The sequence below is a fragment of the Haemaphysalis longicornis genome, unplaced genomic scaffold, assembly GCF_048455015.1.
Source record: "Haemaphysalis longicornis isolate Haplotype H1 unplaced genomic scaffold, Haemaphysalis longicornis Haplotype H1 scaffold_4, whole genome shotgun sequence".
Lineage (NCBI taxonomy): Eukaryota > Metazoa > Arthropoda > Arachnida > Ixodida > Ixodidae > Haemaphysalis > Haemaphysalis longicornis.
The window spans coordinates 158,329,786-158,345,841 of NW_027526361.1; the positions used below are offsets into that span (position 1 = coordinate 158,329,786).

The window sequence follows — 16,056 nt, forward strand, 5'->3', positions numbered from 1 at the left end:
AACTACACACAACCACACACAAAGTATTCTTCTATGTTGCCAGCTATCCTTTTATTGACTAGAAATCCCACTATATCCCACTTCTGTCCACTATCCCACTTCTGTCCACTATAGGCCACGGTAACATAGGACGTGTCCATTTTTCAGCACCGTAAAGGCTTCACCTGTCCTCCTAACCTCACTAGGCCTTATGACATCCCATTTAATGCCCTTTAATTCCTCGAACAAGACCTCTAGACCTGCTTCGCTAGATAAGGTTCTCGTGTTAAACGTTGCCAGGTTCAGATTCCAATGGCGGCCTGTCGGGTCGCGTGAAGTCCGGGTCCAGGGATTCTTAGCACCCTCTGCTGCGTCACAGGTCTGACCACCGCCGTGGTCAGTTGCTTCGCAGCCACTGGAGACTGAGGGCCATGGGGTGGCCGTTACTACACCAGGGTGGCCAATCCTGCTGTGGTGGGGGAGTGCGTTACCGGCAATGGTCGCCGGGGTCAGGCCGCACCCCAAGCCCAATTCTGCAATTCCCTCAATACGCGGATTTTTTTTAGGGGCGAAGCTCCTAAAGCCATGGGTCTGTCCATCCCTTGTGTCTCGTGGTACGTGACCGCCGCATGCTTTCGGAGATGTCGCAAAGTGGGCCGCGTTGCACGCGCAAGAACCGGCTGCAACCGGCAGCGCAAACTCGGCACCGGGAGCGCGAGCTTGTCTGTGTTCGCCAACGGAGGCGCGAGCGCACGTGCACTGCGAGGGGGAGATCACGCAAGAGATCACGCCACGAACGCAGGCAGTCGTTCTCGGAGATCGAACGAGACGCAAGGACCTTTGCTCGTTTCCTCTCGTCTTGTTCGGGCACAAGTTCGCCCTAAATAAAAGTTCTTTCTTTACCGTTGTGTCCCATCCTACGTGACAAATTGTGGTGGAGGTGCGGGGTAGTCCTCGATGGCGCGGCGTCTTTCACCAGGTCTGGGCCTGGGAGCATTGACTCCGAAAATAAAACTTGATTTGTACAATGTACGCACACAGTCTTACGTATTTCTTGATGATGTAATGGGCGAACTTTCACGGGAGAGTTACGGTTACCGATGATCTCCCCCTCTCGAGCTTCGCCCCACTTATCATCATTCATTCCGTGGATATGGCGTGATTTTTTTAATACGGTGGGAATTGTCTGGCACCGGGATTGGAACCACGGTCTTTCTGCACGCGAAGCGGATGCTCTACCTCTATGCCACCGCTGCAATTAAGAAATTAATTGCAGCGGTGGCGCAGAGAAGAAAATTAAGAAGAAGAAATGGACGTGGGCAGGGCATGTAATGCGAAGGAAAGATAACCGTTGGTCATTGAGGGTAACAGAGTGGATCCCTAGAGAAGGCAAGCATGGCAGGGGGCGGCAGAAACATAGATGGGCAGATGAGATCAAGAAGCGTGGCTCCTGTTTTTTATGGCAATAAGTGCGGCCATTTTTCTGTTTTCGGCCTGCCTTTGCTACCAGAGTGAACTTCGAGTGACCAGCATCACGAAGATACCGGACTCGGCCAGGTGAAATTCTCTTCCTAGACACTAGTGGACGTTCTTTCGGCGCGCACCCGGGTTAGGCTTGGCGCCTACACACCTCGTCGTGGCAGCTCCCTGCGAGCCCACCGACAACGAGCGCACGGCAGCAGCACCGGCACGAGCTACGAGCAGCAGTAGGCGCGTGCCCTAGGCGCGTGCCCCGGCGCAGCGGCAGCAGCTCCGCGATGTCGGGCCCAGCGTCTTTAGGTGCAACGTCGGAGCTGCGTCTCAGACCGGCACTATTGCGCGACAACGGCGAACCCGTGGCGACTCCTATGGATGGACAACACACTGACATGGACCAAGATGGCGAGCACGACTCTGCAGAGGGCAAGTGGAACATTTGGACAAGAAAGAGGACCAACTGGAAGACGGACGTCAACCGGATTGACAGGGTAAGTCGCCCTCGGGCACTTCTCTCGTTAAGGCCACTGAAGAAATTCAGCATACATGCCATACCCAAGAACACATTGGCAAATTTGATAGGGACACTAGCGCCCAGCGCAGAAATGGCAGAATTGGCAACGTACCGGTACGATAAATGTGGAAACTGTGTACAGATCACTGTCTACGATCAAGAGCACGCCAACCGCATTTTGGGGGCTACCAGCTTGATTTTCCAGCACGATGGCCAGACTGTCACGCTGCCGATTGAAATTCGGCACATCCCCAACCGCACCAACTCTTCAAGGGGGGTTATAACTGTAGAAGCAGGTGAATCTAATGAAGAAATTCTCAACTGGGTCCGATGCGAGTGGGCAGAAGTGCTCTCAGCCCAAAGAATCGGGAAAACAAACAAAGCCATCCTAACTTTTGATGCCCCAGAAGTCCCCAAAGTTGTTAAATATTACATGGCGATAGTCAAAGTCTCGCCATATCAGCCAAAGCGAATGGTGTGCTTCTCATGCCACCAAATTGGCCATATGGCGAGGCACTGCCCGCACCCGCAGGTCTGTAGAGACTGTGGACGGGCACACGAAGAAGGAATCCCGTGTGGCCGGACTCTCTTTTGCGCTGCGTGCAAAAAAAGAGGGTCACCTTGCCGTGGACCCGCGCTGTTCAGCTAGAGCGCCCGCTCCCAGTATTCAAAAGCAAGAGAAAATTCAAAATGGCGTCTCCTGGGCTGACATGGTGACACGGAATGGTCGACCTGCTACGGGCGCCAAGGAGCCACAGACAGAACGGGGCACTCATGTCACCACGTCACAACCATTAGCAAGCGACGTACACGGGAACGGGGCACTGTTGACTCAGCTGGCGGAGATGCGTTCGGAGCTTCGCGCACTCAGAGAGGAGAATGCACAGCTGCGATCAGAGATTGCGGAACTTAAACGAAGCAAAGAACGTACACCAGCAACCCAATCTGCTCCCAAGTCAGGACAACCTCAGCGTTCCCATCTGCAGCCTCCCAGAGGCAGAACTCCCTCTGTGCCTCGGCGGAGCCGCAGCACCACTGCAAAACAAACGGCAACGTTACAGCCTGCTTCGAGTGTCATGAATGAGATTTTAGAGGCGCTCAAGTATGTCCGGGCTGATGTTCAACAGGAACGCCGCGCTCGACTTACAGATATTGAAAAACTGAAGTCTACCATCGACAGTTTTTCGCAGCAGGCGTCATCTATGATGACATACATTCAAATGCAAGGGAAGGAACAGCGCACATTCTAACAAAGGACGGCAGAGTAACACACCACAAGCGTTTGTGGTGTGTTACTCTGTCGTCCTTTTTTAGAATGTGCGCTGTTCCTTCCCTTGCATCTGAAAACCACCAACTAGCCCAACATGCCACCCTTTTGGAATACATTCAAAGCCTTCCAACGTCACAGGAGGATCCCCCTCCACGAAAGGTCACAGCGCGGAGCACGCTAGGACAGTAGAATGGATTCCCCTAAAGTGCTACAGTGGAACTGCCGAGGGTTTCAAACGGCCGCCCCAATATTGAAAAGTACAATCCACACATGCCGTCCTATCACTCTTCTGTTACAAGAAACGAAGTGCTCCCCAACCATAAGCGGTTACACCACTTTCGCAAATCCCGCAATAATGTGCAAAGGCACCAGAGGCAACCCTAGGAGTCCTACAGCGGCCGGGCAGGCAGCCGTTCTGGTGAGATCGGACCTAACCTGCGCTCACTTGGCGATTACTGGGCACACTTCACCAGATCACGAGGCAGTAATAGTTATGGTACAGCTACCCAACGGAAAGAAACTTCTGGTTGCATCTGCGTACTATCGCCCTGTATCAAGCGCACAGGGCAGGGTTAGTTTTATGTAGATGCGGCATCTCGTTCAAAAGTATCCCAACATACCGATTCTAATTGGAGGTGATTTTAATGCGCAAAGCACAGTCTGGGGCTACTCCCGGTCAAATAAGCGCGGTGTAGCTCTGGAGGCTGCAGCCGAGGACTGCGGCCTTCACTTGGTCAATGATATTGCAGTTCGTACGCGTCTGGGCTTACATAGCTCCCAAAATGACTCCACCCCGGACCTCACTTATGTTTCATGTGGGGTTGTCCGCTCTTGGAGCGTGTACGATACCACCTGGGGCAGCGACCATTTTCCAATTCAAATACAACTGATAGGAAAGCGATTTCGAAACAAACGAACACACAAAATTATAGATTGGCAGTGTTTCCGGCAGAGCGTACAAGTCCGCAGCACCACTACAATGAAGGAGTTCGTTTCTACGTTGCAAGAGGCAGCGCTGCAGGCCAGGGAAGAAGTCGAATGTGACGACAGCTCACCTGCCCCGGACAAACATTCAGCCAACCTATGGCACAAGGTGGCCACTCTTCCAAAACACTACATTCGAAACGGAAAAAGGCAGAGAGATCTTGTTAAAGTGAGACAACACTACAAAATTATACGGGCCTATGAACAGACTCTTTCTAACGAGCAGTGGCACAGCTTGTGCTCTCAGCTTAGCCAGGAGCGCGGCCTAGCCAAACTATGGGGAATTTACCGCAAATTGGCAGGGAAACGCAAATGCAAAAACCGGCTCTTCGATACCCTTATTCTCAAAGCCCCACCGGATCGGGTGGAGGAAGACATCATAAAGGCGTTCTTCCCTTTTTCATCACTTACGCCCCCACCCCTAATGCCATCCATCTTACTGTCCAGTACGCGCCCGGAGCTGGACGCCCCGTTTACATTGGGAGAATTGCAGGCTGCCCTTTGTCAGGGCCGGTATAAGTCGGCTCCAGGACACGATGGCATCACCTGGCAGCATCTGCGCAACTTAGACGAAGTGGCACAGGAAAGTCTTTTAGAACTAGCAAATGCACAATGGGAACGGGGAGAGGTTCCTTTGGATCTCGAACTCACGCTAGTAACGCCGATACCAAAGCCCAATAAGGACTCATCCAAGCTCGCCAACCTAAGGTCTATTTCATTGACGCCAACGCTATGCAAGCTTATAGAGCGCATGATTTGTAATCGAATGCAGCATCACTTAGAATATATCCAACCATGGTTCCATCCCTCACAAACCGGCTTTAGGCCCCATCTTGGAACGCATGATGCCTTGTGGCTACTCAGACGTGTTATCAACCGTAAAGGCGCCGGGGCCCTCCCCGATTGCGTACTTGCGGTTGAAATGCGAAAGGCCTTCGATAACGTTAAGCATCAAGCGATACTAGAAGAGTTGGTCCAGGCTTACCCTAGCCAGCGTGCTCAAAATTGGATTCGGAGCTTCCTAAGCCAACGACCAGTACAACTCGCAGCATCGGCTCCGGGATGGACCCCCAGGACCTATTTCTTGGATAGGGGCGTGCCCCAGGGGTCTATCCTCGGACCGATGTTGTTCAATTTGGCCATGGCAAGAGTAGCGCCATCACTAGAGAAGGACGCGGCGGCTAGGTTTGCAATCTATGCCGACGATATAACTATTTGGACCGAAGCGCGGGACTTTGACTGCGTCGAATCTATGATCACAGAACTCCAAGCAGCTGTCCACAGCCTTACGGACACTTTGCCCTCTCTAGGGCTCGCCTTAGCGCCAGACAAAACAGAATTTCTTGCTATCCATGGGAGCAAGAGTTTACCTCCCCAGTTACATCAGGTGGTATACATATCGGACATTCCTATTGCATCTGAAACCGGTAGGATTCTGGGATTAGAATCCTACCGGATCCTAGGTAGGATCAGGCTCCTGGGATTGCCGCTAGCCAGCAGCAGCAGCGCCAAACAATGGATAATATAAGTCAACTAAAGTCAAGCTGGAAACCGATGCTACACTTAGTGTCGCGTATGTCGAATACGTATGGTGGTGCATCTCAAACGGCGACCCATACGCTGGCAAGGGCAGTGTCACTGGGCCGAATATGCTATGGGGCTCCGGTGTACGACCTCACCGCCACCCAAATGAAACATCTTGACATTCTGTATCGAGCTGTTCGCCGCACAATAACTGGCCTGCCTCGACACACCCGTATAGCGGCGCTTGAAGATTATGTGGCTCTGCTGTGGCTCTGCCACCGCTGCCCGCACTAATCGTAGCAACCATCGCCCAGAACGCTGCGAGACGCGAACTGAGAAGCCAAGGCCTGGCTCTTGTGGCCTGGGACAACAGAACACAACTCGATCCTGCCACGTTGCCCGCTGCACCACCACCGCCCTGGGAACGCACGACTCAGGTCGTAATGCATCAGAATACCAACATATCCAGAAGGCACCCCCAAGCCCGACAACAGGCTCAACGACGACTCCAGATGAGCAAACGCCCTGGGGAAATTGACATCTACACTGACGCCAGTATTCGCGACGGACGCATCGGTGTAGCATGGAGATCTCCGGAGGCACGACACCTGGATGGCGCGGCAGGGCTCGAGCTGAACACCTGTTCACCCCTTGAAGCGGAGCTACGGGGCGTACTGGCCGTACTGGACCATTTAACGTACTCTGCGAATACACCTCAAATGGCACGCATATTGACCGATTCCCATGTCGTCATGCAAGAATTCCGGAAACCATATTCAGACCACCCTATAGCCAACATCATTACGCTCTCCCTTCAACATCTTTCGCGAAATGGTGTTACAATACGCGTGGCGTGGGCACCAGGTCACACGGATTTCCAGTCGGGGAACCAAGCAGCACACGATGCTGCCAGGGAGAGCGCTTCATTACCTCCCTCCCCTTCTGCCGTCGTGCCTTGCATGAACCCTCGCCTGGAACTGGATGCTAGGCGTATTCAACGCAAGATTACCCTATTACGTCAAACTCCTAAAGGATATCTGCCACAGAGCCTTCAAATACCCAGGGTTGCCGAGATATTCATCAATAAAAGCATCGCCAACAGTGCCTACACGCCCTCTGTTACGAGGAAATGGTACCATCCGAATGGGCACCCACCCCCGTATTGCCCTTATTGCCAAGAGAACGTATCATCTGACCTTCACCACCTCACGTGGGTGTGCAGCCATTTCGCGCTCCAAAGACAGGACTTGCTCCGTCACATCTCCCTCGGGATACGGACACTCTGCACCCTCCAAATCACGAAATCGGTTTTCTGCAAGCACTAGGCAATTATGGTACACAGAGTGGCCTTGCGAGATTAGTGTAGCCTGGGGGTGACTACCCATCCTGCGAAGAGCCTTAATATCATGGACGCAAAATGAGTGCTCAAAGAAGGGACATTCAATTGTGCGACGAAGACCTTTTGCTACCCCCTTCCCTTCACTTCCCATTCCCCCATGCACGGCCTCCGGGCCTCCCCTTTCCTCCAATAAAGGCTTGAATCAATCAATCAATTTAATACTGTGGGAATTGTCTGGCACCGGGATTGGGACCACGGTCTTTCTGCACGCGAAGCGGATGCTCTACCTCTACGCCACCGCTGCAATTAAGAAATTAATTGCAGCGGTGGCGCAGAGAAGAAGAAAATTAAGAAGAAGAAATGGACGTGGGCAGGGCATGTAATGCGAAGGAAAGATAACCGTTGGTCATTGAGGGTAACAGAGTGGATCCCTAGAGAAGGCAAGCATGGCAGGGGGCGGCAGAAACTTAGATGGGCAGATGAGATCAAGAAGTTTGCGGGGATAAATTGGTCGCAGTTAGCACAGGACCGTGGTAATTAGAGAATAATGGGAGAGGTCTTTGCCCTGCATTGGGCTAGATAGGCTGGTGATGATGATGATGATGTGTGGGCGCCTTTGTGACTACTGCAACGCTACTTGTGATACATTCAAGCAGTGCTCAGAAATCTGTCTGAGTTTGGCGGGTGAATTTGTGACGACGGCGAACGGTAGCGATGTTTGTTGTCCCGCGAAGGTTTGCGTCGTCTCAAGTGTGCGTTCGTGTTACGTGCCCAGGGAGTGTCGTTTTCTCCGCGCATGTGCCAGCTTGACGCGGTGGGCAAATCGGCTGCCTACACAAGTTATGTCAACGCCTCCTAAAAATACTTTTTAGGCGGCATTGGCATCGAGACAAGTGAGACAGTAAAAAAAGAAGTAAAAAAAACAACTTCAAATGGCCACTTTCGAGAGTTTCGAGAATACTGACGTCTGGCCTTCATCATCCTCGTTGCACTTTCAAAGGTGCCTTTTCTGCGCCAAGAAGTAATTATAAGCCATCTGCCTCTGACTGTGGCGGAACTGACACCGGATTCTCTAAAATGATGGTCGTCATTTTGAAGTGATGCGGTATCGGTGCACAAATGCATGTTTTCCTTGGTTGGAAGTCCCACAGAGGAGCGGAAGATAGTATAAATCACAGTGCGTCTTGCTACTGTGCACGTCTACTAAGCGACAGGCAAGACAGTGCAACCCTCATTCTCCTGCTCCTCCACAGGATTCCCTAACGAAGAAAGACGAGCAGGTTAATGCCAAATAACTTAAAACTGACAGCAATGGTTTTAGAGAATTCGGGTCCTCATGTCTGGTGTTTCATTGCTTTGCACTATAAATGCGAAAGCACTGCTCGATTCGGCAGGCTAAAATCCGGCATCGCCACAGAGAAACGGTGGACAAAATGGATGACAGCCTGGTGACACACACAAACCGCCATGATCTTTCACAGATCTGCAAATATTTACGTAAGCTCGTATCGCCAGGCCCAATTGGTATAACTAACAATAAGAAAAATAACAAGTGTATTAATAAGCGGTTTATAAGCTTCATAAACATGAAGCAATGTTGATGGTGCCGGGGCTTCATTGTTATATCCAATATTTTTATAAGTGGGTTGGACTGTATATATAATGTTCCTGTGGGTTGTTTTTCTATGCTTAAAGCCCATTAATATTGCTTCGAAATAATCTTTGGCTGCTACAACTCCTTTATTTTTTCTCTCCAAAACAGACTTATTGCTGCTCCCAAACAGTCCAAAATGGCTGGGGCAAACCACATCACTTCCAGTGGGTTCCGGATGCTTTGAGGCCTCTGGACAGCTTGGAGGCTACCCCAGAGCTTGCGACGTGTGGGTAAACCTCCGAGCCAATGCGCAATCCAGCTCATCCCTGCCTGCCAGCCAGTTGGCATAGCATCTGCAGGCAATGCGGTGTGCCGGAAGGCCATCCATTCAGCAACGGAACTTGGAGTACTTTTCCCTACTTTCCACACTGCTGCCTTCAGCTGCAGTAGCCTCTGGTCCAGCTTGACATTGGTGACGTGGCACAGTGGACCAGATCTTGGAACAGCTCTACCCCCCTTCTCCACCATGGCAAGGCACCATGGCAAGGCATGACAAGGCAGAACTGGACCCCGTAGGCGACATGGTGCTGTGTGGAACGCAGGGCTGGCTTTCTGACTGGTGTAATGTGCAGTGGTTAATAAAGTTCTCATTAAACGCGAAGTCTCAGCTGCAGAAACTGACGACACTGTGGATGAATTCTCGGAGGCGCGGCTCTGTAACCAACATGGGCTGGGCCTCATGCAATTTGCCCACAGTGAGGCAGCACATGTGACCTAACCCCTGTTGTAGCTACCTTGCAGCATGCTTGCAGCTGTCACTAGAAGCAGTTATAAGGAATAACTTCTAAAGAAGTCATGAAAGTTAATCACGAGACTCACTCGTTGATGCCAATGCTGTGCTCGGCACCAAAGGTAATTTTACGGTCAGTAATAGTTCCAGAACCAGTATTTAGCACCAAGGGCGCTTCAGAACTTTGGAAAAAAACCTGTTTGGCAAATGTAACAAAAATGGTGTCACACATGAGGAATGATGGTGGTGGCACTGTCTGTAGAAAAAAAAGCAGCTTTTTTGCAATACTTCGGGCAGCAACGTCTGCTTAATACCTCGAATTTGTCTCCGAGAGTGAGTCCGCCTTTGTGACTGCACAATGGCTTCAGACAATGACAAGAACGACAATGATCATGATGATGCACTGGGTAATGCTTGAGTGATTATGCATAAGCAATGCAAATCTACTTTTCAAATCATAATGCAAAAAAATTACGATTAGAGAAAATTTTGAGAATTGTACGTTTTGTTTTGGAAACAACGTGGAGGTGCAAGGTGCAAACTTGGGAATGGGGAATAGAAAAGTGATTGGGCTATATACCCAAAAGCACGTAACGATATAAAGGTGAAGCCTTCTGAGATTTGGGTGCACCCATTGTGGTGAAGAAGAAGGTAAGGCTTGGAAGAGTTCAGGCGATGTAGTTGTCCCTAGTTGACAAGGTAGTGGCAGTGCAGTACAGCTGGTCAACATCGTCAAGGAAGAATCATCATGAATAAAATTCCCCGCATTTCCCCGAGGGGAAGAATGTGAAAGTGCGAATGCACGAGTTGAATTTGCGCGGTTCGGTAATGTTCGCGAAAGAGAGATCACACACACAACTACAAAGAAAGAAAGATGCATTTAGTCACAGACACCTATTTGTGTTGTCGTTGTACTTGATTGCTAGAGCGGATCTCAGCTTTGAAATTTCGTGTCAGTACTCCTTTAAGCAGGTGCATTAGCCCTTCTCACGCCCGATTCTTGGCCAATCCCCCACGTGGGTATGTGCCATGTCAGCGGCCAGGCAGCGCGCGCCCATCTCCCCCCGTTGCCAAGGAAGACGAGGAGATTCCTGGCCAATCCCCCACGTGGGTATGTGCCATGTCAGCGGCCAGGCTGCGCGCGCCCATCTCCATGTGCGCGGACATCGCCGGTGGACGCAGGTTCAGGGTCGCTTAAGAAGTGCATTCGCACTTAATATGAAGCTTTAGCAAGAGCCAAATCTTGACTGGTTTGATAGGCACGTGGTAGTTGGGTCAACTGCTAATGACAGGTGTAGAAATTGGGTAGGACACCGCAATGAGATCTAGCTGCTTGTACCCCATGCCACTGCCCTTCCATTGTGTTGCCTAGGAGACACATATGGAAGGTTGTGCGACCGGCAGCATCAGGTACAATACTGGGGCCTAACGTCGTAACTACAGTGGATTTGTTGCAGCACTTCCTGCCTCCCCATTTCATCACAAATGTGCACGTATCCCAAAAAAAATGCGCTGTAGTGCAGTATTCCATCAAAATTCTGCGCCAGGCACTTGCAAATACATGCAAATTAGGTAAGAACACTAGAGAAACCAAACTTAACTGTGTGCCTGCCCCTCTCAATTTCAAACATTTCAACAAAGACGGAAAAAGAAAATGCACGTCACAAACCTGTTTGCTCTCTGTTGCTAAGTACAATATACCATTTATTGTCCCTGTCGTTAATACTGGTTACACTAAAATGTGCAGGCGGTGCAGGTGCGCTCCCCCTTTCTTGCTGGTTTACAAGTTCCCCTATCCCTCTGTAGATATCCACAAGTCCTGTGCATAAAGTATACATAAATACATTAACTCCAGTTGGTCCTACCATATTGAACGCCAGGGGTTTATGCGGAATTTCGATTTTGGGGAGGTGTCGGTGGGATGTTTTGGGGGGGGGGGGTTGTATATATCCCTAGGCAGGGTGCTTGTGGTTGTGGAATATTCTTTTTGGTGGGGTAGGGGGGGGGGTCGAAGTCAGTGACGCCGGAACTATATTTTCAGTGGGGGGGCTGAAGCAATTTTTTTATTTTTTTATGTACTTCGAAATTTTTACGCGATTAAAATCAGAGTTTCGCTAGAAAGAAAAAAAATCGACTTCTTTTCTATTAACCACGTGCAAAAATCTTTTTTTACCCACTGGTTATTCTTAACTTTAAATTGTGCTTATTATACGTTCATTGAATAAAAAATAAACGGGATGGGGAAGGGGGAAGAAAGAGAATGTGTTGCGAGTGGCCATCTTAGTCAAGATAGGCCGCGTACTATTAAGCAGAAAATAGAGTGAATTTTCAGTGACCACATATTTATTCGCATTTGACATATTATTTAAGCAACAGAATGTTTGGTACGTTTATACAATGGCGCAGAAAACAAGCGTAATACAAATACAAAAATTGCAATACCACAGTACAAACAGCCACGCTATAATACATACATACAATTGGAAATATTGCACACAAGCATCACACTTATCAGTCAGTGGTGTTATTGCTATAGGGGCTTAGGTGGAACCAAAGGTTGCTGCTATCTCCAAAGTTCTTTGATGCCATCCTGTAAAGTTAGGTCTGTTTCTATTTGTATATTGACGCATATAAAAACATGACATAAAAATAATGGAAATGCAACAATACGAACAAGCACGCTATAATACATGTATGTATAGTCACGGACAAATGAAACGCGACCAGGATAATATAAACCAGAACACATAAATAGCGCGATTTCTCTCCATGCAAGTCACATTGATGTGTGGCCTAATAACAATAACAAAGATGGAAAATGTGGCTTTCAAAATATACCAACAGTGCGCCATTTTTGGACCTCCAAGAACAGCATTTTTCAATTTTGCGTGTTCTTGTTCATAATTTTGTGTTCGCACTTCATGTGACCATGACTGTACATGAATGTCAAAAATGCACAAAAGCAGCAGGCATTTCGGACAGCTAGACGGGACCAAAGGTTGCTACTCGCTCCGCTGTTCTGCTCACAAATTCTTTGATGATGTCCTCTAACCTGAGGGCCGCCGTTCTTTCCTTATGAATGTTCAAAATCAGAAGATGCGACAACCTCTTCTGGGTCATTCGGTTGCGCAAATAAGTTTTTACTCGGCGCAGAGCACTAAAAGAGCGCTCCCCAGAAGCGACCGATGCAGGTATGGACAGCAAAAGCTGAACATACCGCACGACCTGGTCCATTAGCTCGCGAATGTTTTCCGGTTTGCTTTGCAGCATCTTCAAAATGCCCAGGGATGTGGTGGAATCGGCATCGTGTAGAAGAGTTGGTAGAAGCAGAAACTGCGCCGAGAGTCTGCACAGGTCAAAATCTACTGCATGCACTCCCAAAGACGCCTTTAGCCCATCAGCTGTGAACTGAGTTCCCCTTGCAGCGCTGGCTAAAATGCCTTCCAGTTTTACGAGCTGTAACATGCCCGGCTGCTCAAAACGCCGTTGCGTTTCATTCATAATCCGATCGGCAGCAGCGAAATACTCCTTGCGCAGTGCTGCTTTAACGTCGAGTGTAACTGGCTGAACAGGCCTGTCAGTCGCCTCGTACCGCCTAGGCGGTTTTGCCGGCCTGGACACTCGAGGCTCTTTCAGGCATAGGCGTGCTGCAGTTGTGCTCGTGTGCTGCCACAGCCACGGCCGCGGCCGTGCCACAGCTCCTCAAACGCGGCATCAGAGCGCAGCCGAGAGATCGCCTCGCGGAGAGCCTCTACAGCCTCTTTTGCACCCGCCGCTCGACATGTTGAGCTCTGGAAAGCCCTTGCCAATTCTTCACAAGGGCCGAAAAAAGCTATGGAAATGTTGATCCCTAACAACGTTTCAAATTTCTGCAAAAGGGTGTAGTAACCCCTGAAAATGGCCTTGCTGCCATCTGTCACTGAACCTGGTGTCTCCAAAAGCTCCTTGAGCGTCTCCTGTACCCTAGCGTAGTTGTCAAGAAACCTTTGCATGGACTTAACTCTAACGGTCCATCGCGTAGGGCAAAGCGGCAGTGAATTGTTTGGCCTGGAACCGTTCTCCAAATCTACTTCGCCCCCTGTAGAAACTACTATGTTGGCGTAAGCACTTTTGCGCTTTTTGGAGTCGAGGATTACGTTGGAAATATCTTTAACAGTGCTAAGAGCGTCTCCAATTATGTCGCAGCTCCTGCTAGCCTCCTGCAGTACAAGATCTAAACAGTGATTACTGCAGTGGACATACAAAGAACGCGGTTCGCAATCGCTAATTCTTTTTTGTACACCCGAAAAACGACCGGACATATTTGCCGCCCCATCAAAGCAGTGGCCACGGACGCAGTGAAAGTCTAGGCCCAGGCGCAAAAGCATGTCCTTGATGGCAGAGTATAGAGTTTCAGCTCTGCTGTCGGGCGCGTTGTACATGCCAATATACTCTTCCCGAAGCTCAAGCGTCTTGCTCTGCACCCACCGCACGCAAAAGGTGAACTGCTCGTCACCATTCACATCCGTTGTTCCATCAGCGATGATACCGTAGAACGGGCTGGATTTCACGTCCTCCACAATCTCTCGCTGTACGGTATGCGCCATAATTTCTATAAGCTCATTCTGCACGTCCCCGCTCACCCATTTGTCCCTCTTAGCCATCCACGTCTTAAGGACCGGGACATCCTCTGATCTCTCATGAAGCAAATCGAGAAAATTTCCATCCAGTTTACCTTGTCCTCTAAGAGCTTGCCCTGTGCGGCAGAGATAGCGCACAGAGCTAACTATGACTCGAAGTACTGCCCTGGCATCCTCCTGATGTTTGTTGCATTGCTGCGAAAGGAGACTCAAAACAGGAATGCCTCTCTGGTATGACAAGTTTAGGCTCACGGAGTCAACGTGAAATTGGCTCTTTTCGTGCGATTTGAACCTTTCGATAGCCTTTTTCCAGTTGTTAAAACCAGTCTTAACAAAAGCTCGCTCCACATTTCTAGTGTTGTCCCCTTTTTTCTTGAAATGTCGACGGCACTCTTGACAAAAGACTAAGTCGCTCTTGCTTTGGTAGGACAGCCAAGAAAATCGCTCAAACCAGCCACGTTGACATGATCTACCTCCTTGGTTTTTTGGGAACCTGTAGTTTTTTGCCGGAAGTGACGGATGGTCGTTCAGCGCTGACTCGTCCTCGCTTGAACTCTCTCTCGAATTCTTGAAGGCGAGCGATTGCAGATTGCTCATTTCGTCCGAGCTGGTTGCTTCTTCCGTCCGGCTAGCAGGCCGCGATGTTTGGGCTTGTACAAATGAAATAAAAGGCATTCATTGCTTCTTCTGTTCCTATTCGGTTTTTAAATCAAGTTTACACTATTTTCTCTAGCCTATGTCTAACAAAAAAGTATTATTGGCATAACCGATAGGCATGACCTTAATTTGGATATACTGAAACTACTTACCCGCTGAGCAATCAGTCGACAGTGGTGACAGGTCCGGAGGACGGGCGCTGTCGTCAGGTAATGGTTGTGCAACAACGGCGTTCGTGTTGTCGGTACGGGATGGACCAATTTCTGCAAAATTCGCACCGTCCTTAACTGTCTCAAAATGCCACTTTTAAAATGCAAAAATGTATCAATGAAATATCAATCATTACCATCATGGCCTGTGCCTTGCTCTGCGCGATGACACTGTAGGCCGGGTCTTTCAGAAGAAATATCTGGTAGCGACAGAGAAAAGCGTAGAAGCAAAGAGAATTGTTGAACGGAGGCATTCACACAAACAGAACTCGTGATTATATACAAAAATCTGTGCATTATTATACCTTGACAATCTCTGCTTCCAAGGCATGCACGCTTTGGAGCTGGTAGAAAGAAACCACTGATCTTTCTTTGGGAGCCGGGCATTGCGTGAGGGCTGGGATCAAATAAAAGAGCCGTTAGTTGACGCTGCCCACACCTAACACACGTCGGCATGATCAATGCCCCAGTTCGTTTGGTTTTGTTGCACTAACAGTGCAACATGGATCGAGCTGAACCAAACTCAGCGTTGATAGACCTCTGTCCTGTTTCTTTTTCTGTTTTGAACAGTTTGTAACCAGTACGAAAGAAAATATAGAGGCCAAATATTTTATTGTATAGAAAAGCGGTGATCCGTAATCCGAGGGCTATATCAATTTGAAGAATGGGAACTTAAATTGCATTTGTATTAGGAAATGTCGAGCAGCATGTGGCTGTTATAATATGAGAGCTAGGAAGTATTTTTAATTCGGTAATTCGGGTTCGGGATATTTTATGGCCTATTTAAAAAAATCTGAAAGACAGCCCAAAGGCCCCGAGACCCCCCAAGTGGTGGCTGTCATAGACGTCGACATAGAAACGTTATTTAATGTTTGCAAATAGAAACATTCGTAGCTTGGCATTGCTCCCCTCCCCCCGCCCGATTACGAGGTCAGCAGCTACATAGTTGTAATACCACATGAGAAAACGTATTAAAAACATTAACATAAAAACACATATGTGAGAAAATCACGGGATGCTTCGGTGACAAACCAAACTGTTAAAGTTCTCCCACTCGGAGAAAAGAAAATGGCGTACAACAGTGAAATCATAAATAATTCA

General features: G+C 49.2%; 1 protein-coding gene and 1 long non-coding RNA gene across 2 annotated transcripts; both read right to left on the minus strand.

Annotated features, from left to right (window-relative positions):
• Positions 1-11,791: 11,791 nt before the first annotated feature.
• LOC144179465 (uncharacterized) lies at positions 11,792-13,153 on the minus strand. Its single transcript, XM_077707835.1, has one exon. The coding sequence runs from the start codon at positions 12,969-12,971 to the stop codon at positions 12,453-12,455; it is 519 nt and encodes a 172-aa protein (XP_077563961.1). The 5' UTR covers positions 12,972-13,153; the 3' UTR covers positions 11,792-12,452.
• Positions 13,154-13,232: 79 nt separating this feature from the next.
• LOC144179466 (uncharacterized) lies at positions 13,233-15,466 on the minus strand. The gene is made up of 4 exons (XR_013324242.1): positions 15,261-15,466; positions 15,093-15,155; positions 14,899-15,009; positions 13,233-14,739 (listed from the first exon to the last, which is right to left on the minus strand). It is a non-coding gene; the product is annotated as an uncharacterized LOC144179466 (long non-coding RNA).
• Between the last annotated feature and the right edge of the window lie 590 nt (positions 15,467-16,056).

What these genes read in the sequence shown, in the direction of transcription:
- LOC144179465 (XM_077707835.1), bottom strand. Translation starts at nt 12,971, where the DNA reads ATGAATGAAACGCAACGGCGTTTTGAGCAGCCGGGCATGTTACAGCTC.